Source organism: Centropristis striata, chromosome 19 (genome assembly GCF_030273125.1).
Source record: "Centropristis striata isolate RG_2023a ecotype Rhode Island chromosome 19, C.striata_1.0, whole genome shotgun sequence".
In the NCBI taxonomy this organism is placed as follows: Eukaryota; Metazoa; Chordata; class Actinopteri; order Perciformes; family Serranidae; genus Centropristis; species Centropristis striata.
Window position 1 is genome coordinate 34,295,463 of NC_081535.1, and position 25,321 is coordinate 34,320,783.

At 35.0% G+C, this 25,321-nt stretch overlaps 1 protein-coding gene across 1 annotated transcript in view; it reads left to right on the forward strand.

Annotated features, from left to right (window-relative positions):
* Positions 1-25,321, forward strand: part of pde8b (phosphodiesterase 8B) — an 87,135-nt gene that overhangs the window by 17,720 nt on the left and 44,094 nt on the right. The window contains exons 2-3 of the mRNA XM_059358082.1: positions 9,325-9,381; positions 23,271-23,461. Of these exons, the coding sequence (XP_059214065.1) occupies positions 9,325-9,381; positions 23,271-23,461 (248 nt within the window). The remainder of the gene's footprint in view (positions 1-9,324; positions 9,382-23,270; positions 23,462-25,321) is intronic.

The following is a 25,321-nucleotide window of genomic DNA, read 5'->3' on the forward strand; positions in this document are numbered from 1 at the left end:
ATTAAAATTTGATTAATTGTGCAGCCCTAGCTAGATGTGCCTGTTAACAAAAACTATAAAAATTAATTTGATGCAATCTATTTTTATTCATCTTTTACACAATGTCGCACATTTTTTGGGGAATCAGGGTTGTCGAAACAAGGTAATAAATGCAAGTCATTACAAAGGTACTTTTTGTTTTTTTGTTGTAAAGAAAAACCTTTTCATTTAATGAATATTGATCATGCGCTCTTCACTTCTGGTTCGAACGGTTTTTTAAACAAACTAGCAGAGAATGGACTAAACAAAGGAATGACCAAAAAACAAATTCATGTTCCAAAGAGATGGAAACCTGGAAGAATAACATGTTACACACACTGCAAAAAAGCCAACTTGTATTTTTTGGCCTAAAACAGTGATTTAAGTTGGTAAAACTTGGAAATATAAATTATTGGCATTTAGGGCAATAATGTAAGTTAGCACAACAAAGGAAGCCAGTTGTCTGCTCAAAAACAAGTTGGTGAGTTGTTGTTACTTATATCTTTAAGTTGGGGTTCACAACAAGGGACAATAGTTCTGATAACTCTTATTTCTTTGTTGGGAAATGCGGAAAAAGAGGTGAAATTCATTAGCGAAAGCTAGCGGCTAACTGATGCTAGCGGCTAACTGATGCTAGCGGCGCTGCTTGTTACAGCTACAAGAGTAGCCATTAGCGTATCAATGCTAACTCAAAATTGTGGTCACAACATTAGCTGACATTTCATAGCAGCGTTACAATCGTGCCAATTCAGCACATTGCAGAAGTTAGCAGAAGTAAGGATTAAAAGTTATTACAATGTAAAATTATAAGTTAGTACAACTTACAGTTGAGTTGACAAAAATCTGAATTCAGAGTTGAGCAAACTCGAAAACAAAACTTAAAATATTTAGTTTAATTGTCCAACTTAAAACTGTTTTGACGTTTGTTGCCTTGAAATTTTGAGTTCACCCAACTTTTCTTTTTTTGCAGTGCATTTTAAAGAGCAAAAACCTAATGCAGAAGTCTCAGTGTGTCTCAGTTAGTGTCTCCACCGCTCGGTTTGGATTTAAGTTTAAGTTTAGTACGACTTTTAGGGAGCAGCAGCTGTGAACATTGTGCACAACTGTGCCTGCACCATACAGAAACAGGACTTTGGATTCGCTCCTGCTTGCAGATTGAGAACTCAATTCTCTCTGAGTTATTCTAAAAGTTTGAAACTTGATTGGCATGCTGCTGTCCTGAGAGCAGCGGGACAGTTTGACTCTGAGCAGCCGGCAACAGTTGCAGCAACAGAAGCTGCTGTGACACGCAGCTCAGTCATCTGAACACAGAAATGATGCACATATTTTTAGATTCAGTGTGACTTACACTTCCTGAGGATATCATTATCTCTGAACTCACGAACAAAACGTCCTTGACACTGTTTAGAAATCATAGAAAAAGACTCCTCATAACTGCAGAACATCACATTTTTTTGTAATATTTTTGTCATCTGGCTTTTGTCTTTAGAGCGAAAGGTTCCAGTCTGCGTTCATTCTGGGGACAAACGTCTCTGCAGTGTTTATCAGCTGCAGGTCTGATGCAAACATGATACTCTCTGTCATCTCAGCCACAGATTCTGTCCGTCTCTGTCCCAGGAAGGATGGAAAATGGTTCGAAATAAGTTTGAAAGACGGACTGAATAAGTCACTGGCCTCCAGGTGCCTTTTTGCTGTTTTTAACCCTGTTTTCTTGCCGCATTTGTGCCGTCAAACATGGAAGAAACTAGGAAACCCCCAGAAAAATAGTCTATCGCTTATATTTAGCGTGTTTTTTACAACGTTTAGGTTTAAAAACTCCTCAGCGACACTGTGAAGCAGAAGTACACAGGGAGATGACATGTCCAGTAGAATTGTCTTGTAAAGTCCGTTATTATTTTTGCAGTGTGAAACCAAAACCAACCCGACCAAATGTAGACAATGGAACAGAACACGGACCTTGGTTCGAACTTTCAGGTGTGAAAACGCCTTAATCGTGGCGCCCAAAATTGTGATCACGATTAAAATTTGATTAATTGTGCAGCCCTAGCTAGATGTGCCTGTTAGCAAAAACTATATAAATGAATTTGATGCAATCTATTTTTATTCAAACATGGAAGGAACTAGGAAACTGCCCCAGAAAAATAGTCTATCGCTTATATATAGCGTGTTTTTTTCAAAGTTTAGGTTTAAATTCTGCTCCTCAGAGACACTGTGAAGCCTGATTGATTCTGTTGTCATGCAACAAATATTCACTGAAAATCTGTTTACACAGACCAGAGAGGAGAGGACAGGAGATGCTGCAAGCAAGCAAATAGTTCAATATGTAGAATATGTGAAAACCCATTTTATTCTTCTTTTTTTTAATGTCATAACTGTGTTATTCTGCACAAAAGACATTTTCAAGTTGTATCATTTAATATGATCATGTGGTACGGAAACCTAAATATTAAAGGAAGAAACAAACTGCAGAAAATAGTGAACATGGCCTCTAAGATTTTAGGGAAACCACAGAAACATTTGAGCTCTTTATGAAGAATTAATTAGAAGTAAAGCTGAGAAGATAATTAATGACTTTTATGAAATTTTGTACTTGAATGGGTGATGTGTGAAGTACAGTTATTGCTGTAGGCTATTTTATATATTTCTATCCTTGGAATGTTTTTCTTTATTGTTTTACTATTTATTCTGTTTGTTTTGAGACATGTTTATGGTGAAACCAAAGAGGAATTTACACTCAGTGGATGATAAAGTTTTCATATTCGTATTCCACTTGTGGATTCTGCTGATTCCATAGAGCTGCAGGACTTATAGCTTGTATACACTGTAAAATATTTTTGTAGAAATTACAGTAAAACACTGTCAAATTATATCAGAAATAGGGCGTGAAATTAAAAATGTAATATCACCGTAGTAGACACTTTTAATTACCGTAAATCAAAGAATAGCACAAAACTTTTACTTTTTTCTGTCATAAACTTTAGAAAACACAGTTTTGCTGTAAAAAATATTAGATTTTTCATTTAAAATGAATGGAGAAATACCATAAGGTCACAAGGACATAACTACCCTAAAAATAATAGCAGACCAAAGGACCCAACAAAGGACCTAAAATGACCAAAAGAGTCACAAAACGACCAAAAAAAGAGACAGAAAACGACCACAAGAGACACAAAACCATCAAAAAAGACACAAAATGACCAAAAGAGACACAAAACTATCTAAAAAGACACAAAATGACCAAAAAAAAGACAGAAAATGACCAATAGAGACATGAAATTATCAAAAAAAGACACAAAATGACCAAAAAAATACGTAAAATTATCAAATGAGACACAAAATTACCAAAAAGAGACACAATAAGGATAAAATGGCAAGTGATTTTTCAGTATAAATGACAGATTTAGCTGATATTTACATTTAAATTTACAGTAGAAAACCCACTCACTGTATTTTTTACGGTAAAGTTCTGGCAACCACAGCTGCCGGTATTTTACCGTAAATTAAACAGAATATTTTTTACAGTGTGGGTGGCCCCAACTGGTCATGCATGAGCTCACATGCTAACTACTGTTTCCATAGCAACTGGACTTTTTTTTGCTTTGAAAAAACTTTTACTATTTAATTTGTTCAGTGTTGCGGTAAGGACTCAGAAGTGTGGGACAGGCACATTTAGATGCAAAAAATCATAAATTATCAGTAAGCAAAAAAAAAATAATAATAATATGCTGTAGAGTAATGTTTATATGAAACTATTTAATTTGAAAAAATGTCATATTTTAATTGAATTGGCTCATTTTATGTATCTCAACATTGAGACCACAGTTGTGGGACATGAACAAAAGTAGTGTTTGGACCCATAAAATGCTTCATAAATTGTATTAAATCACATTTTTTTAGTTTTTATTTTTCAATGTCAATTTTTACGGTAAAGTTCTGGCAACCACAGCTGCCGGTATTTTACCGTAAATTTAACAGATTATTTTTTACCGTGTGTATTGCAGTGAAATACAAGACAGCAGAGAGTAAATGGTTGAGAGGATATGCTTTTAGGTTGAGACGTGGTCAGAAGGTTGTCTTGTTGACCCGACACTTCCTCCATCTCAGTCAGACTCTCACTGATCTCCCTCCAGCAGAGATTACTGAGCTGTCTCCATCTCCGCTGCTTCCTTCCTGTTCTGGTTCACATCTGGCCGCGTCCTCCTCAACCAAAACATGATTACTCTTATATTACACTGATTATGTCCTCATGCAGCCCGCCCTCTCTCTGACTCTCCACAGTCACAGCCAGTGGTGGTTCTAGACCAGTTTTACTGTGGGGGCCAAGGAGGGGCCAGTGTTTAATCAGAGGGGCACATTAGCACATGAAAAAATGGCAAAGATGATATTTAAGACATTCAAAATCTTTGAATGTCTTGAAAAAGACACAAAATGACCAAAAAAGACACAAAATGAGAAGACAGAATAACAAAAAAATAAAACCCACAGAAGACATAAAAATGACAAAAAAAAGACACAACATGACCAAAAAAAGACAGAAAATAACTAAAACAGACACAAAAAAGATACATAAATGACACCAATGACAAAAAAGACACAAAATGACAAAAAAAAGACACAAAATGACAAAAAAAGACAGAAAATAACTAAAACAGACACAAAAAAGATACATAAATGACACCAATGACAAAAAAGACATAAAAATTACAAAAAAAATACACAAAATGACCAAAAAAGACACAAAATGAGAAGACAGAATAACAAAACAATAAAACCCACAGAAGACATAAAAATGACAAAAAAAAGACACAAAATGACCAAAAAAAGACAGAAAATAACTAAAACAGACACAAAAAATATACATAAATGACACCAATGACAAAAAAGACACAAAATGACAAAAAAAAAAGACACAAAATAACTAAAACAGACAGAAAATAACTAAAACAGACACAACAACAGACACAAAATTACCAAAAAAAGACACAAAAAAGACACAAATGACCAAAAAAGACACAAAATGACGTACAAACACACATAAAGACATGAAAAGGATTCAAAAATGGACTAAATATCCCTTTAAGACTCCAGAGAGTTAAACTATTATACAATGTAACATTCTGGGTTCCTTTTGTGTTCAATGAGATATTGTTTGAACAAAAAAAAGGTTAGAATTGCTCCATTGTTCATCGTTATAAATTGATCATTTTATTATTAATTTGACACAGGGGCCACAGCAGGGGCCAAAGGCTTCTCCACAGGGCCAGGGGCCCCTGGAGGCCCCTGGAGGCCCCTGGTTAGAACCACCACAGTCACAGCGTCTTCTAGTCACTGTGGTTCAGTGGTTCAGTCCCTTCAGTGTTTTTATCTCACAAGTCGACACAGAGACACCAGATCTTTCCGCCACTTCCTCAGGCCTTCTCTGACTTGATTGACCTCATTTCTTTGTCTCCCTGAGATCACTGACGAAGATAAAAGTGGTTACAATTCAGACTTCAAATCATCTTCGTACACTCAGAGACAAACAGCTGTGATGTGATGTGATGTGTACCTTAGATCAGTAGTTCTCAACCTTTTTGAGTCGCGACCCCCAATTTAACATGCATGTTGTCAGTGACCCCCACTCACTGAACACAATCTCACACGCACAGTTCAGATCACCCAAAAAAGATAACCAAAAAAAGGAAACAAAATGACCAAAAAAGACACAAAATGACCAGAAAAGACACAAAATGACTAGAAAAGACACAAAATGACCAGAAAAGACACAAAATGACTAGAAAAGACACAAAATGATCCCAAAAAGAAAAAAAAATACCCCAAAAAAGACACAAAATGACCAGAAAAAGGAAACAAAATTACCAAAAAAGACACAAATTGACCAGAAAATGACCAAAAAAAGACACAAAATGACCAAAAAAAGACACAAAATGACCAAAAAAAGATACAAAATGACCAAAAAAAGACACAAAATTACCAAAAAAAGATACAAAATTACCAAAAAGACTAAAACACATGAACACTTTAACACAGTGGAGACAGAGCTGACTTCCAAAATGATTGGTCGACCCCCAGAAATCATCTCGCGACCCCAATTGGGGTCCCGACCCCAAGGTTGAGAATAGCTGCCTTAGACAGAACTGTTTCCTTCAGCACTCGCTCGCCCAGAAAGTTGGAATAATTTTGCTTTCAGACACGATCTGTTAATTGTTTTCATTGTGATGAAAGTTTTGAGAAGATATACACTTTATCTATCAAGAATTAATTACATTGTCACAATCATTTCTTGGGAAGAGGTCAAAAATATTTCATTTAATTTCATCAAAAAACAACAATTTCTGCTCCAAAATCACACTGTTCTTGCACAACCTTCCTGCAGTTATTACATTCACTATTTGTGCTAATTTTGCAGTTTATTAGGTGTTCTGTTCTGTTATTGTTATGTATTGATTATAATAAGAAATATATATATCCATAAAATATGTCACTGAATCAGGGGTGATGTGTTTACTAAATAGCAGGAAAAAGGTTTTCTGTCATCGTGAGTTTGTAGTTTCATGTTTCCAACACTTGCTGTCACAAATGCTTCATTTAATTTATTTACTTATTTAATCTAAAGCAACAAAGATGTAGAGATATTATGCAAAATGACTTTTTTCCTCTCGTGCAGCTCTCGTAGCTGCTGCTGACGTTGGCGGTCTGTTGGCGGTCTGTTGGCGGTTAGCTGGCGGCCAGCTGAGGCTGGTTGTGGTTGAAGTGTGTCTGTCTTTAAGCCTAATTACTGCTGACTAATAATCCTGATGTGTGTTTGAGTCACGGCTGGTGTCACCTCACCGCTTTACTCACTCTGAGTGTGTTCATCATGAATTATCAGCTAGAATGAGCTGATCCTCCTCCACCTTTCTTTCTCTCTCCTCTTTGCTTCTATGGACACATGATGGATGTTTGTCTCCAGGTGGAAAGAGACTTAATCTGATCTAATCTCGTGGTTTATGAGTGTGTGATTACGAACATGTCGGCAGCAAAAACAACATCTTCTAACAAAGATCTCTCAATGAGAACAAATTAGTCACCAGAACAGAGAATGCTGCAAAATATAGCTGATGGTTAAACCCGGGGGATGACGCTATGACACAGGACACTGTAAAAAAATAAAAAATAAAAAAATAATAATTTTCCAGAAATTTACTGTATTATTTTACAGGGTTTTTCTGGCATAGAAAGTTACATTTATTATTATTATTATTATTATTATTATTATTAATAATAATAATAATAAAATTAATTTAATTACATTACAGTGAATTCTGTGTAAAAAACTGTCTGGGTTTTGGGTTTTTTCTTTAAAGTAAAATTTTCAATTTAATGTTAAATATTATATAAAATATTAAAATAATATATAAGACTAAGTCTGGCAAAAAAAGTTATTTTCCAGAAATTTAATGTATTTTCTACAAGAGTAAATGCCGTTTAAAAAAAAAAAAGGTATGGGGACATTATACCTATAACTTTTTCTTTTTACAGTATTATTTTTACAGTATTATTCAGTTGCTTAATTGTCTTGAATGTTAAATTACAACAGTAAAAACAGTAAAAAAAAGTTTGTCAGAAAAAGTTGCCAAACACTTACCCTTATATTTAAGTAAAAATAAGGTATTTCCCCGAAATGTCCTGTATTATTTTATAGGGTTTTTATTGTTTTTCTAAATTGAACGTAAATGTCATAAAAAAGTTAAATTATTTGTATTACATGTACTAACCATAAAATAATAAATAATAAAGGGTACATCATAGATTTGTTTTACAATTTTATTTAATTGCTTAATGGTCTTAAATGTTAGATAAAGTGAATTTTATGTGAAATACAAAAAATATATATCATATTGCTGAATGCAAAATGTGTGTAAAAAATGTAAAAAGAAATCCTAAAAAAATCTATCACCACTAACAATCATATTTAAGTAAAAAAAACTATAAAATGTATTATTTATTTTCCAGAAATGGAAAGTAAAAGTACAAAAACGTTACACTAACTGTCAAAATGAAGCATATTAAAAGAAAACTATTCTACAGTTTCAGGATTCAACTTCTATTTTATGGTTAATACATGTAATACAAATAATTTAACTTTTTATGACATTTACGTTCAATGTAGAAAAACAATAAAAACCCTATAAAATAATACAGGAAATTTCGGGGAAATACCTTATTTTTACTTTAATATAAGGGTGTTTGGCAACTTTTTCTGACAGACTTTTTTACTGTTTTTACTGCTGTAATTTAACATTCAAGACGTATAATGTCCCCATACTTTTTTTTTTTTTAAATGGCATATACTCTTGAAGAAAATACAGTAAATTTCTTGAAAATAACTTTTTGCCAGACTTAGTCGTATATATTATTTTAATATTTTATATAATATTTAACATTAGATAGAAAATTTTACTTTAAAGAAAAAACCCAAAACCCAGACAGTTTTTTTACACAGAATTCACTGTAATTTAACATTAAAGACCAATTAAATATATAAAAAAACTTTAATGTCCCATTATATCAATTTACAAATTTTAATAATGAAAATAAATAAATAAATAAATAATAATAATAATAATAATAATAATAATAAAAGTAACTTTCTATGCCAGAAAAACCCTGTAAAATAATACAGTAAATTTCTGGAAAATTATTATTTTAATTTAATTTCTTTTTTTAATACAGATATTTACTGTATTGTATCTGTACATGCATCTATAAAAATAACTTGCAGCTATTAACAGTTATTTTTCCGTCTTTAGTGTTGTACAGTGTACGAGACGCTGATTCATTGTGTGTCTCGTGTGTGCAGGAAGGTTACACATGTAGCTGAGTTGCTTATTCACAGCAGAGTGACGTCATGGGGTTAAGAGGCCTGCAGGAGCCGCCCGGCCGGCTGTGAAAACACACACACACACATATATATACACACAGCTCAGTGTGTGAAGCTCCTGCAGCAGGATTATGCAAGTAAACCTGTGAGTTCAATCTGCGGCTGGCTGCTAATTCCTCCTAAAGAGGTTTGCAGTGGAGCTGAAACTGCATGTAAATATCCACGTCTGCAGTGCAGAAGAACACATATTTGCTGTTTTAGGAGGAAAAACTTGTCATACTGCTGCTGCATGGAGTCTTTACAGTGACAGGGAGCTTAAACTAAGAGCAGATATGCTGCTGGACATGAATGGTCAAATGGTGAGAAGTGTTCTCGGCTTCTTTTTGGTGTTTTTTTCTGTGTTTGGTTTGTGATTCTCACCTGGTTTAATTTGTTCTCTGCAGGTTTCAGCTACAGAAGAATGTGTGGGACCGATGAGACTGACTCAGGAGCCAATTCAGGTAAGAAACATTATTATTATTATTATTATTATTATTATTATTATTATTAAATTTTGTAAATTTATATAATGGGACATTAAAGGGTTTTTTATATATTCAATTGGTCTTTAATGTTAAATTACAGTGAATTCTGTGTAAAAAAAACTGACTGGGTTTTGGGTTTTTTCTTTAAAGTAAAATTTTCAATTTAATGTTAAATATTATATAAAATATTTAAAAAATATAACATTTATAACAATATAAAAAGACTAATTCTGGCAAAAAAGTTATTTTCCAGAAATTTACTGTATTTTTACTGTATTTACAGTATATGCCTTTTTTTTTTTTTTTTTAAAAAGGTATGGGGACATTATACGTCTTGAATGTTAAATTACAGCAGTAAAAACAGTAAAAAAGTCTGTCAGAAAAAGTTGCCAAACCTTATATTTAAGTAAAAATAAGGTATTTCCCCGAAATTTCCTGTATTATTTTATAGGATTTTTATTGTTTTTCTACATTGAACATAAATGTCATAAAAAAGTTAAATTATTAGTATTACATGTATTTACCATAAAATAGAAGTTGAATCCTGAAACTTATATACGGGTACATCATAGATTTGTTTTACATTTTTAGAAACATCTGGAAGCATTTTCCTTTTGTTGTGTTTGGAGGGAAGTGATGCAATGCAAGAAGCCGTACAGTAACTTTTATTATGTTTGATAACTGCACATGACCAGGGGCAACTTCTCCACAAATGTGTGTAAATCTGTTAAAAATCTTTGTAGAAATAACAGTAAAACGCTGTCAAATACATCAGAAATAGGGCGTAAAAAAAAAAATTGTATATCACCATATTAGACACTTTTAATAAATCAAAATCAAATCAAAGAATAGCACAAAACTTTTACTTTTTTCTGCCATAAACTGGAAGAAACACACAGTTTTGCTGTAAAAATATAACATTTTCATGCTAAATTTATGGAGAAATACCATGATGTGTCAATGAATGACACAATTACCCTAAAAATAACAGGAATACTCTAAATTACAGTTTTTGCTGATGTTTACATTTAAATTTAGAATAAAAAATCCACTCACTGTAATTTTTACGGTGAAGTTCTGGCAACCACAGCTGCCGGTATTTTACCGTAAATTAAACAGATTTTTTTTACAGTGTAGAAGAAAAGGTAGATTTTTTTTAGTTCAGAATTGGTCAAAAATGGTCAAAAATCCACCAAAAATACCACATTAAGACACCAAAACACTGAGGAAAACCATAGAAAAATCCATGCTGTGATTTGGTTTCAAGAACTTTTGACATTTTGTAGTTTTCTCTGTACCTTAAGATTATTTTCATTAATCTGCAGATTTATTATCATGTGAAACACCCAAAAAATTGTCAAATGCCAGTCCGAAAAAAAGCAGAGCTGAATGTAGCATCTTCAAATATCTTGTTCTGTTCAACCAAAGAGTCAAAAAATATCAATATATTAACTTAACAATGATGTGTGATAAGGAAAAGCACAAAAAATCTAGAATTCAGAGAATATTTAGCTTTGTTTCACAAGTTTTGCTTGAAAAATTACTAAAATGATTAATTGACTCAATTGACTATCAAAATAGTTGCTTGATTGTTGATAGTTTTAGTAAAACCTTGATTCCAAAGAAGTTATAAAAACATAGTTAATAAAAACAGAATGCATCACATTCAGAGTCTATATTTACAAAATAACAAAAGTTTGAACATTAAATATCTTGTCTGTACTTTATTCAGTTGAATAAAAGCCAAAAACAAAGTGCAAATCATTGCATTTTGCTTTCATTTATGTTTTTCTTCAGCCTTTTCTGGAAAAAGGTTTTAAAGTCTGTCAACAAAAGTTATTAAACAGTCATATTAAAGTTGTTTTTTTTGTTTTTTTTTAAGTAATATTCCACATATTTACTGTATTATTTTACTGGGTTTCTCTTGTTTTTCTACATTAAGCGTAAAGGACATAAAATTAGGTAAATTGCTTTTATTACAAACATTTACCATCATGGAAGTTGAAATCTGTAAATTAAATAATGAGACATTAGGGATTTTTTTTTACAGTGTTATTTTATTGTTTAATGGCCCTAAATGTTAAATTACACTGCATTCTATATAAAAAAATACACGTCATATTACTTAATGTAAAATTAAGGCAACTTTCTGTTTTCTTACAATAAAACTTTAAATTTAATGTAAAAAAAAAAAAAAGTAAAAATAAATAAATAAATAAAAATGTTAAAATATCCACATATTTACTGTATTCTTTTACAGCTTTTCCTTGTTTTTCTACATTAAGAGTAAATGCGTTAAAAAAAAAGTCAATTATTTCTTAACGCATTTACGCTTTTAACATATTTATTTATTTATTTATTTATTTATTTATTTATTTATTTATTATTTTTATTTTTATTTTTATTTTTATTTTTATTTTTATTTTTATTTTTATTTTTATTTTTTACAGTATTATTTAATGCTTATTGATCTTGAATGTTAAATTACATAAATTATTATTTTTCTTCAACTTTTTGGAAAAGGTTATAATTTCTCCAGTTTTCTGTGCTTTACCTTCTTCAGCTCAATAGAAATGCAGCAGTCACTCCACATATATATATATATATATATATATATATATATATATATGTGTGTGTGTGTATATATATATAGGAATAATACCGTCTCTTAAAGAAAGTGTTATCAGTTTATCTGCTTCAGATCTCTCAGTTCTGCACTCGTTTCCATTCCTTGCGGGGAACAAACAGCAGTAAAACAGTTTGTTCTCTGTGTGTTTGGTCACAGTGGGAAACATGTTCTTTCCACTGGAAACCAGTCACACTGACTCCTGCTGCTGCTGATGGAGTCTGCTGGAAATGTTCTCAACTCAAAATGTTCCACCTCCTGTTTCTTTCACTGCAGAAAGCTACTAATACACAATCTATCTAGCTATATTAAAGGCTCATTTCATATTTTTTTCTCAATTAAACCAAAAATCAGTTGCTCATATAAACATTAAAAAAGGTTTTATACTTTTATACTTATACCGCGACAATAATGTCTCATTTCCACTGCATCGTATGAATTGTACTGCATTGTGTTTGATTTTGCTTTTCTACATGAAACTCTGTGAGATCTTGTAACTAACACCACACTTGCTGAATTCTTTCATTTCTGCACTAGTGTCTGAAGTGTACATGATAGTTTTGCATGTTTACAGTCTCTTAAAATGTTGCATTGACTTTGACATCAGCATGACTATTTATAAATGGAGGCTGGTCTCCCCTCAAAAACAGCAGTATAAGGCGTTTATGCAGGCAGCAAAATACAACGTATAGTTGAGTTTAAACTGCAGACTTTCACCAGAACAATGGGATTCATGTCCCGGCCGGGTGAAAAAACCCAAAAACAACCTTTTTTATGTTTTTACGTAACTTGCGGGGCTCACGTCACCCTCCTAACTACTTAACTTTCCAGCATTTAGGTACATTTATTTACTGTTTAAACTGTCTTTTGTCTATCAATCAGTCAATCACATTAGGTATATAGCACCTTTCAAACAAATCTCTGAGATGTAACGTGGTGCGAGGCCGTGCAGTGCTTCATAAACTATAAAAGGATTTTAAAATCAATATGAAAGCTAACAAGCAACCAGGAAGTGTTTGTCCTAAACCTATAGGTCAAAGGTTGTAGCCTAAATTCACAGTCTGCAGCCTTTTCTACAGCCGCCAACCGTTCGTCTATGTATAGTGACGTATGTCTGTTTTTAGACTCTCCTCTCTGGACGGCGAGCCGTGAAACGCTCTTCTAAGTCGTTGTGGCTGGTTGACTAACGCTCTGTTCTCTGGTCCTGGTTGGAGATCTGGTTGTAAACATGGCAGCTTTCTGTCCTGTGTTAGTGATGAATAACGTGATGATTCTCTCAGTCGTCTGCAGTGTTTTAACTCCACTACAATGTCTTCACCTACACTACTGGTCAAAAGTTTTAGAACACACCAACTTTTCCAGAATTTAATTGAAAATGATGCAGTTTAATGTCTCAGTGTACTCTGAAATTAATGCACATTTGCAACATTTAAAATTCTTTATTGAGCATGATAGTGTTTTGAAAGTAAAAAAAAGATTCAAAATCACATTTTATGTTGGACTAAAGGACTAAAAAAAGACACAAAATGACAAAAAAGACACAAAATGACAAAAAAAGACACAAAAAGACACAAAATGACTTCCAAAGACATGAAAAGAATTCAAAAATGGACAAAATAGCCCAAGACTCCATAGAGTTAAGTTGTTAACCCATTTCTTGTTCCCTGAAAAAGGCCTACTTGTATAATTCTGAAATGTACATTATTTTCCAGTTTTGGTTAAGCTTACCTTTTTTTATTTACCTCTGGCAGTTCACCACTTACCTTTGGACCCTTTCAAGCTGTTCATTTGACTTGAACTGCTTGAATTTCAATAAAAAACTGGAAAAATTGGGGTGTTCTAAAACTTTTGACCGATAGTGTACATAGCTTGTTTCTTGTCCTTTTATGATTTTAAAATGTATTTTTGCCAGAACAATATTGACTTGCTTTCATTCATTCATTCATCAAATTAATTCACAGCCAATGTGGAGGCTTCTTTTAGGTTCGTCTACGAGTAAAGTTGTATTCTATCTGTTTCAGTCAATATGTTTGTGTGGATTATCTGATTGATCAAAGCTGGAGTTGATCCTAAAAACCATATTGCTGTGTTCGGCCTGTATATAGTGTATCTGCTGAGCTGAAGGAGCTCTCATGGCTTTAGAGCAGTAGTTCTTAACCTTTTTGAGTCGTGACCCCCAATTTAACATGCATGTTGTCCGCGACCCCCACTCACTGAACACAATCTCACACGCACAGTTCAGATCACCAAAAAAAGAAACAAAATGACCAGAGAAAGGAAACAAAATGACCAAAAAGACACAAAATTACTAAAAAAGACACAAAATGACCCAAAAAAGAAACAAATTCACCAAAAAAAGACACAAAATGACTAAAAAAAGACACAAAATGACCAAAAAAAGGAAACAAAATGACCAAAAAAGACACAAATTGACCACAAAATGATCAAAAAAAAGACACAAAATGACCAAAAAACACATAAAATGACCAAAAAACACACAAAATGACCAAAAAAAGACATTAAGTGACCAAAAAGACAAACACATTAACACAGTGGAGACAGAGCTGACTTTCAAACTGATTTGGTGACCCCCAGAAATCATCTTGCGACCCCAATTGGGGTCCCGACCCCAAGGTTGAGAACAGCTGCTCTAGAGGACGCTGTGTTTGTACCTGAGACGCATCATGTGTTCTGCTGTTTGTCCTGCAGGATTTCACCCGGAGGAACTCTGAGTATGAAGGTTAGCGAGGCTGAGTCAGGGATTGTCTGCTCATCCCGGGTTAGGGATTAGAGCATGTGCTGCTCAGATTTATCCTTATGTAACAGAGAAACTCAGAGTTCCTGGAGGTTACCAGCTGCCACAGAGATTCCTCCTCTCTGCCAGCTCCGCCTCAGGAATCACTTCCTTTTTATTAGGTGCTTTCATTTAATTTGCTGGTGCTCGAGCTGACCGACATCCAAGGAGTTTGTGAGTTTAGCTCAGCTCTCCTCCAGAGCCGTGATGATGTCAGAGGCCTGGCATGCCAATCATCTTCCTGCTGAGCTCCTCCTCCTCCTCCTCCTCCTCCTCCTCCTCCTCCTTCATCCTGCCAAAAAACATGGCAGCAGGCAGGTGCACTGCAAAAAATCCAACTTGTATTTTTTGGCCTAAAACAGTGATTTAATTTGGTAAAACTTGGAAATATAAATGATTGACATTTAGGGCAATAATGTAAGTTAGCACAACAAAGGAAGCCAGTTGTCTGCTCAAAAACAAGTTGGTGAGTTGTTGTTACTTATATCTTTAAGTTGGGGTTCACAACAAGGGACAATAGTTCTGATAACTCTTATTTCTTTGTTGGGAAATTCGGTCATTAGCGAAAGCTAGAGGCTAACTGATGCTAGCGGCTAACTGATGCTAGCGGCTAACTGATGCTAGCGGCTAACTTATGCTAGCGGCTAACTGATGCTATCGGCGCTGCTTGTTACAGCTACAAGAATAGCCATTAGCGTATCAATGCTAACTCAAAATTGTGGTCACAACATTAGCTGACATTTCATAACGGCGTTACAATCGTGCCAGAGAAATTCAGAGCAGGTGCACTGCAAAAAAAGAAAAGTTGGGTGAACTCAAAATTTCAAGGCAACAAACTTCGAAAAAAATTTTAAGTTGGACAATTAAACTAAATATTTTAAGTTTTGTTTTTGAATTTGCTCAACTCTGAATTTCTCTGGCACGATTGTAACGCTGCTATGAAATGTCAGCTAATGTTGTGACCACAATTTTGAGTTAGCATTGATACGCTAATGGCTACTCTTGTAGCTGTAACAAGCAGCGCCGCTAGCATCAGTTAGCCGCTAGCTTCATTTAGCCCCTAGCTTCATTTAGCCGCTAGCATCAGTTAGCCGCTAGCTTCAGTTAGCCGCTAGCATCAGTTAGCCGCTAGCTTCAGTTAGCCGCTAGCTTTCGCTCATGACCTCATTTCCCAACAAAGAAATAAGAGTTATCAGAACTATTGTCCCTTGTTGTGAACCCCAACTTAAAGATATAAGTACCAACAACTCACCAACTTGTTTTTGAGCAGACAACTGGCTTCCTTTGTTGTGCTAACTTACATTATTGCCCTAAATGTCTGTAATTTATATTTCCAAGTTTTACCAACTTAAATCACTGTTTTAGGCCAAAAAATACAAGTTGGCTTTTTTGCAGTGTGGAGGGACAAGGGGCTTTATTAAGACCTGGTCTCAGGCCCAATAAAACCCTTAAACATGCACCTCCAGCCTCCTTCTGGACCCGAGACCCCACCCGCCCCTCACTCCTTCCCCTGGAACGGAGAGATGAAAAGAGGGAGATAAAATGCTCTGCAGGAGAGAGTTATATATAGGGAGTTTTCCTTGACATTTACTGCTGCTGCCTGCAGCCCTGGATAGTTTCAGCCTCTCCAGATCTCCTCCTTGAGCTTATCTAATGATTCATGTGTTCACTCATCACAGATTAGTGGAGATGAAGGCCCACATGTGTTTTATGCTGTTAGATTTCACTAACGTGGAGCTGCGTCTTGTTGAAAAGTTTTGTCATTCTGCTTCTTTAACCTTTTTCCTGCAGGGTGCAAACACTGTGTGAATATGAAAATGAAATTAGAGATAAAACTATTTGTCAGCCAGAGGAAAGCTCAGAACTCTACACTGTAAAAAAAAAAACCTGTTGTTTTTTTTGTCCTGGACGTGTTCCTTCATATTCTCTATATATACATATATATCATGTCTGAGATATATATAAATATACACTACTGGTCAAAAGTTTTAGAACACACCAACTTTTCCAGAATTGAATTGAAAATGATGCAGTTTAATGTCTCAGTGTACTCTGAAATTAATGCACATTTGCAACATTTAAAATTCTTTATTGAGCATGATAGTGTTTTGAAAATAAAAAAAGATTCAAAATCACATTTTACGTTGAACTAAAGGACTAAAAAAAGACACAAAATGACCAAAAAAAAGACACAAAATGACCAAAAAAAGACACAAAATGACTTACAAAGACATGAAAAGAATTCAAAAATGGACAAAATAGCCCAAGACTCCATAGAGTTAAGTTGTTAACCCATTTCTTGTTCCCTGAAAAAGGCCTACTTGTATAATTCTGAAATGTACATTATTTTCCAGTTTTGGTTAAGCTTACCTTTTTTTATTTACCTCTGGCAGTTCACCACTTACCTTTGGACCCTTTCAAGCTGTTCATTTGACTTGAACTGCTTGAATTTCAATAAAAAACTGGAAAAATTGGGGTGTTCTAAAACTTTTGACCGGTAGTGTATATATGTTAAACAAACCAACCAAACAGAGAGAATCAAAGGTCCAGGACGTGTTCCTTCATATTCTCTATATATACATCATGTCTGAGAGTATATATATATATATATATATACTCTCAGACTGTGTTTTGCTGGGCCGGTGGCCCGGCGGGTGACTCCTCTCTGTGTTTGGAGTCTCCCAGCGTCAGAAGGCTTCTGGCCTCAGTGTGCAAACAGCAGATTGACCTCTGACCTTTGACCTGTGAGACTGTGAGTCAGCCTGCAGCAGCAGCAGGATCAAGAGTCTGCAGACTCACTGGACGTGTTTTCATCCAGCAGCGAGACGATAACAGACGGTTTGTGTTTGTGTAACTAGATTCATGACACTAAAGTCAGCTGGTGTATTGATGATTTCCCTTCAGCTATTCTAACAAACAGAGGTTAATACTGTATCAGTCAGACAGGAAGTTGTTTTGGACCCAAAAGAAGAACAGTGAGGCTTTTATTCAGTTGTTGCATGACAGAGAAAAAGACTCTTAAATTAAACAATTAGACTCTAAATATTTAGTTAGTCAGTTTGTCTCTCAGTGGTTAGATTGATTTAAACTGATTTGTCAGTCTAAACTAAGCATGTTCAGCTGATATTCACTTATTCAAAATCTGGAGTTTCTTATGTAAAGTTTGACATTTGGCAAAATCAACATGTTGCCTGATAATTCAGCTTGTTTTCGGCACTACTGTCACTTGACACTAACAAAGGGAACCAGTTCCTGTTTAAACCTGCACACATTTTAAAAATAATCTTTCAGTTTCTTTTACCAAAGACCAAAAGATTTCTTCTTTTATTCAACTGTTGCTCAGAGGGATCTTTGAAAAATCTCTGTTCATCATTTTGTTCTTCATGTACAAAACAAACTCTTGAATAACATCTATTTGTAAAGATACACAGTTTATCGTTGTAAAACTGTAAAAACAAGCATTATTGTCAGAATTTGAACTTTCTGAAATCCTTGAACCGATCATTGGTTACAATAGTTTCCATTAGAAAAAGTCGCCAAATGAAGCTTAAAATAGTGATATTTCTGTCGGAATCTCTTTATTCAACATGTCTCATTTAAAACACTGTTTAGAAGAAGTAAATCCTGTTAAAAAACATCAATTTCTGCTCCTCAGCATGATTGGTTCTGCTGAGACGGACATGTGACAATTATTGACTGTAAATTTGTTTACACAGATCAGAGAGGAGAGGACAGGAGATGCTGCAAATATGTAAATACTTCAATATATATAACATGTGAAGACACATTTTTTTCCCCCAAAATATTCTTGACACTTGTGGGCACTTGGAAAAGTATTGTTTATAGCATTTCCATTTAATTCAAATTTATCAGAGAATTTGAACTTGTGTTTTCTCTTTTTTATGATTTATGTCATTATAACGACACTGCAAAAAAAGAGAAGTTGGGTGAACTCAAAATTTCAAGGCAACAAACTTCGATAAAATTTTAAGTTGGACAATTAAACTAAATATTTTAAGTTTTGTTTTTGAGTTTGCTCAACTCTGAATTCAGATTTTTGTCAACTCAACTGTAAGTTGTACTAACTTATAATTTTACATTGTAATAACTTTTAATCCTTACTTCTGCTAACTTCTGCAATGTGCTGAATTGGCACGATTGTAACGCCGCTATGAAATGTCAGCTAATGTTGCGACCACAATTTTGAGTTAGCATTGATACGCTAATGGCTACTCTTGTAGCTGTAACAAGCAGCGCCGCTAGCATCAGTTAGCCGCTAGCATCAGTTAGCCGCTAGCTTTCGCTAATGACCGAATTTCACCGCTTTCCTGCATTTCCCAACAAAGAAATAAGAGTTATCAGAACTATTGTCCCTTGTTGTGAACCCCAACTTAAAGATATAAGTAACAACAACTCACCAACTTGTTTTTGAGCAGACAACTGGCTTCCTTTGTTGTGCTAACTTACATTATTGCCCTAAATGTCAATAATTATATTTCCAAGTTTTACCAACTTAAATCACTGTTTTAGGCCAAAAAATACAAGTTGGCTTTTTTTGCAGTGTATGATATTCTGCACAAATTAGCTCCATTTTTGAGTTGTTCCTCTTCTAGCCATGATTGTGCTGAGACATTTTGACTATTTCGGTGTGTTGAAAATGTAAATGATGCAGCTACTTTAAAGGTACAACAACATAGATCCATGTTTGTATCATTAACAGAGAGTTTCATCCTCAGAAGTGTGAGTCTGATGGAGTTAAATGTGTCCGTGTGTTCATCAGTCGGTATTAATTTATTATTATTTATTATTTATTAGGAGGCGCTGCCAGCTTAATGGATAGATAGAAAGTAATCTATCTATCTATCTATTAAGCCTGCGGCGCCTCCACCAGGCTCCTCTGTGCTGATATTTGGGTGGCGGGTCAGAGACGTGGTCCCGGGGTCGGCTGGCTAGCGTCTGTGTGGAATTTCACGTGTTAGCACCATGGTTACACAAAGCAGCGCCATGGTTACACAGCCAGCACGGATCAAAGCCTGTGGACTTTCACAAGCACTCACCAATACTCGCTCATCTTCTCCCTCCCTCCCTCCCTCCCTCTTCTTCTGCTTCTTCTTCTTCTTCTTCTTCTTCTTCTGCTGCTGCTGCTGTTCTCACCTGCTCTTTCTTTATATTCCACTCTGTGTCCTGTCTGCAGGTGTGGAGGATTACTTAGCAGCAAATTCCAAATTTCAACCCTAGAGAATATTGGAGGATATTACATACTGTCAGAATGTGTAAAAAAAACATACGGACCAGGGGGAGGGGGGTCATATTTAGAGAAATAAATTCACGAGATGAAAGTGGCAAATCTAAGAGAAAAAATGTGCAGATTTATGAGATTTAAAGTGGTGAATCTGCGAGAAAAATGTTGCTTTTTTCTTTTTTCCCACTTTTTTTTCGTAAATCTGTGACTTTTTTCCACACAGATTTGCCACTTTAAATCTCTTAAATCTGCTACTTTTTTTCTTGTAGATTTGCCACTTTAATCTAGTAAATTTGCAACCTTTTTCTCAAAATATTTTTATTTTTTATTTTGGATATCCGCTGAAGTTACCAAATACGGTTCTTCGCCCGATAAAGGGTTAAGTCATTCATTCAAGTCATGCTCTCATTCACTCCTATGGGGAAATTCAGAGTCCCCATTTAAACCTAAGCTGCATGTTTGTGGACTGTGGGAGGTTACCAGGTGCAAACCCACACTGACACAGGGAGAACATGCAAAGTCCACAAAGAAGAGCTGCAGGCCGGAGTCGAACCAGCAACCCTCTAGCTCTGAGTCAAGTCAAGTCAAAGTTTATTTATAAAGCACATTTAAAAAACAACCTCAGTTGACCAAAGTGCTGTACAGTTATTAAAATAGAATACATCATACACAAATAGGTATAAATAAAAACAAAAACAATGAAAAACAATAAAATACTAAAAACAGTAAAACAATAAAATAAAACAGAATAAAATAGTAATAAAAGCTCAATCCAAAACAGAGTTAGAGATAGAAGATGCTCCGAGGCAAAAAATAAAATAAGATAAAATAAAATAAAACAAAATAAAAATAAATTAAAATAAATAAATAAATAAATTTAAAAAAAAAATAAAATAAAAAATATATATATATATATATATATATATATATATATGTATGTATAATATTCTCACCAAAATTAAAATGCAGTAACTAGCCCAGTACTAACTGTACAGTACAGTACAGTAAGTGTGTATATTTATATATATATATATTTATTTATTTATTTATATATATTTTTTTTTCACCTCCTCGCTGTCCTCTGTCACTGTGTCTTTGTTGTCCTGAGAGCAAGTCAGGAGGTGAAGCTGCTGAGTGCTGTTGGTTCTGGCTGCAGTCCAGCTGCTTGTGTGTGTGTGTGTGTGTGTGTGTGTGTGTGTGTGTGTGTGTGTGTGTCCTCCACGCTTTGGCAAAGGTGGCTGGTGTGTTTGTGGTCAAAACACAGTGTGGGATCAAAAAACAGGAGTTGGCTCTCTGCAGGCTGCATGTGTGTGTGTCTGTGTGTGTGTGTGTGTGTGTCTGTGTGTGTGTGTGTGTGTGTGTGTGTGTGTGTTCTTGTTCTTCCTACATAGTGAGGACCAGAACACGTTTTTAACCAACAGCGTGAGGACATTTTTACAAAGTGAGGACATTTCGGCCGGTCCTCACTTCTTTAAAGGCTTTTTTTAGATTCCAGACTTTGTTTTAAGGGTTAAAGGTTACATGATGATGATAATTAACTGAAACTGTATTGTGTGGTTACAAAACTAACTAAAATTATAATGAAAATGTCCCTGTTTTCATCTTTGTCAACTTTTTTCATACATAATGAAGATGGATCAGACAAAGGAAATAAAGGAAACATTTACTGTGACCTCTTTTAATCTCCCACCCAACAAATACCCCAAAACTAAACTAAAACTAGCAAACTCAGTCTAAAAACTAATTAAAACTAACTGAATTTGAAAACAAAAATTGACAACGAAAATTAAATTAAATTAAATTATGAAAAATCCCAAACTATTATAACCTTGCCAGGGAATTTATTATTCCAATGAGGGCCCTCACAAAGATAGAAAAACAAGAATGTGGGTGTGTGTGTGTGTGTCAGCTGCTCAGCTTGTGTTGAAGGAATAATTCCCAGTGAGAAGACATGATGGTGTTTTATTTTATTCCCCCTTGTTGATGGTCCCGTATCCCAGCATGCACAGAGCTAATGCATAGATTCGGCTGCACAGAACAGATGGGTGAACAGTTATAACAGTTTATAACAGTTTATAACAGTTTAGAGTCTGAAACTCCCCTGAGCTCTTCATGTCATGTGAGAATATGTGGGCGGAAATCCACATATCCTCAGAGAGAGGAGAGACTGTAGCGGGATTATTATGTCACTGTGTGTGTTTATTTATTATTTTGTCCTTTTTAAGTGTGTTCATTCATCTTGTGATGGGGGGGGTTACACAGCTGGGCTGGTTATTATGATGGATGAAACTAAAGTACAACATGTTTTTGTCCTATAAATATTGTTGCTGTCACTGAATGTACATGTTTCCAACACTTTCATGCTGTGAGACAACAAGGCAGTGGTGGACACAGTGCACCACTGTCAAAGTACTGAAATACTAAGTATAGTAATAGTATTAAAACACCAGTTACTGTATTATTACTGTATTGTTCAGACGTTTATATGCAGAATGTCCTGTCTGAGCAGTAAATGTAGTGAGCAAGGCTATAATAGTTGTGGATTTTTCATTAGTTTTAGTTTTAATTTCGTTGTGAATTTTTCTTTTCAAATTCCATTAGTTTTAGTTAGTTTTTAGAGTGAGTTTTCTAGTTTTAGTTCAGTTCTTATTTTTTGAAAATGCTTAGTTTTAGTTTAGTTTTTATTAGTTTTAGTGTTAGTTTTAGTTTTTTTGTAATGGGCTATGTGTTGGGTGCCAGATTCAAAGAGGTCATAATAAATGTTTCCTTTATTTCCTTTGGTTTATCATCTCAGCCCCAATAAGGTTATTAACTCTTACAGTTCTGGTGTTTTGTATTTTGGTTCTAGTGTAAACATCCCAGTCTCAGTAAACATATTCACCATGTGTTGCATGTTCAAATAAATACACTGAGTTATGAATGAAAAAAGTTGACAAAAAAACAAAAACTAAGGACATTTTCACTATAATTTTAGTTAGTTTTAGTTAGTTTTGTAACCACACAATACAGTTTCAGTTAGTTATCGTTTTTTAAAAATTCTAGTTTTTATTTTTATTTCAGTTAACGAAAATGTTTTTTCAATTCTAGTTTTGGTTATTTCGTTAGTTTTCGTTAACTATAATAACCTTGGTAGTGAGGACTGTAATTATCAGGACAGTCCCAGCAGCGTCTCACATGGCGTCCGTCCCTCTCTCGTCCTTCAGGTCCTGCTGGTGTTCGCCAAGGAGGACAGCCAGAGCGACGCCTTCTGGTGGGCCTGCGACCGCGCCGGCTTCAGGTGCAACATCGCACGAACGCCAGAGTCCGCCGTCGAGTGTTTCCTGGACAAACACCACGAGATCATCGTCATCGACGGACGCCACTCGCGCTACTTTGAGCCTGAAGCTGTGTGCCGGTGAGTCTTTACCCAGAGTTCCCTGCTTCTGTTTCTGATTTCTGATTTGATGGACTGATTTCTGCAGGTTGACTCCTCCGAGAAAGCTGCTGATAAGAAAAGTCAAGTCAAGTCAAAGTTTATTTATAGAGCACATTTAAAAACAACCTCAGTTGACCAAAGTGCTGTACAGTTATTAAAATAGAATAAATCATACACAAATAGGTATAAATAAAAACAATAAAAACAATAAAATACTAAAAAACAGTAAAACAATAAAATAAAATAGAATAAAATAGTAATAAAAGCTCAATCCAAAACAGAGTTAGAGATAAAAAAGACAAATAAAAGGGTAAAAAAAAAAGTAAAAAGAAAGCCAAGGATTCTTGCCTAGGAGAAGAAATAAAAAGTACACTTTAGGAATGTGTTTATTGACTTTATTTGCATGAGAAGATTGACAGCACATCATGTCTGGAGATGTTGTTCCCTTTGGACAGAGCCAGGCTAGCTGCTTCCCTTCTGTTTACTATTTTGACTTTATGCTAAGCTAAGCTAACCAGCTGCTGGCAGCAATATTAGTAAACATGAAAAACTCTCTCCCAAATCCAAAAACTACAGAACTGAAACTCAAATTTGTGATGTCATCAAGTTTAATGATGTTATAGATGATGAGGAAAAAGATTCATTAAGGTATAAAAATAAAAAAAGCTTCTTCTCTTCTAGAGATAAAAGCTGTAATTCAGTTTCCAACTTTTAAGCCTGATTACTTCATCAACAGTTTAATTTAATCACTCAGGAGTTAGTAAGTCAAAAAGAAAAACTTTATCTGCCAAGGCAGCGTATAACTCTATAACTCTGCCTCAACGTTTATTTTTATCTTGTTGTGAAACTGTTATATTGTGAGATTTACAGCAGATTATCACAGCAGACAGCTTAAACCCTTTTATGACAGGAACTCCAACAATTAGTGCAAATTCATCCTCCGTCTGCAAGAGAGGAAACAAGTTAACCACAGTACGACACGGCCTCGAACAGCAACCACTGACTCATAAATAACCATAATTATAGTAACAAGCACTACAGAAAGACACAAAAAAAATGTGTCCAAAAAAAATTAACTAAAACACAAATGGCAACAAAGAACCAAAAACAAACACTTCCTGACAATCTCGATGCCAAAACCACCTTGAAAAGTTACTTAATTTGGAACGAGCACCCAAATTATGCAGGAAGGTTCTTCACAAAAGGCTCCAAACATTATTAAGGAGTTAAGGAATGCAAAATGAATAACTAAATTATATAAATGACAAAGAATCAATAATGAAGTATCTAAATAGCATTGGGACTGAGCAGTGGAGGGCTTGTTGGCGCCATCTGCTGCCCAGCAGAGGCTCTGCAGCGTCTCTCTGTAGCCTGAAGCTTCTCTCTGCAGCCTGAAGCTTCTCTCTGCAGCCTGAAGCTTCTCTCTGCAGCTTGAAGCTTCTCTCTGCAGCCTGAAGCTTCTCTCTGCAGCCTGAAGCTTCTCTCTGCAGCCTGAAGCTTCTCTCTGCAGCCTGAAGCTTCTCTCTGCAGCCTGAAGCTTCTCTACAGCCTGAAGCTTCTCTCTGCAGCCTGAAGCTTCTCTCTGCAGCCTGAAGCTTCTCTGCAGCCTGAAGCTTCTCTCTGCAGCCTGAAGCTTCTCTCTGCAGCTTGAAGCTTCTCTCTGCAGCCTGAAGCTTCTCTGCAGCCTGAAGCTTCTCTGCAGCCTGAAGCTTCTCTCTGCAGCCTGAAGCTTCTCTGCAGCCTGAAGCTTCTCTCTGCAGCCTGAAGCTTCTCTGCAGCTTCTCTCTGCAGCCTGAAGCTTCTCTCTGCAGCCTGAAGCTTCTCTGCAGCTTCTCTCTG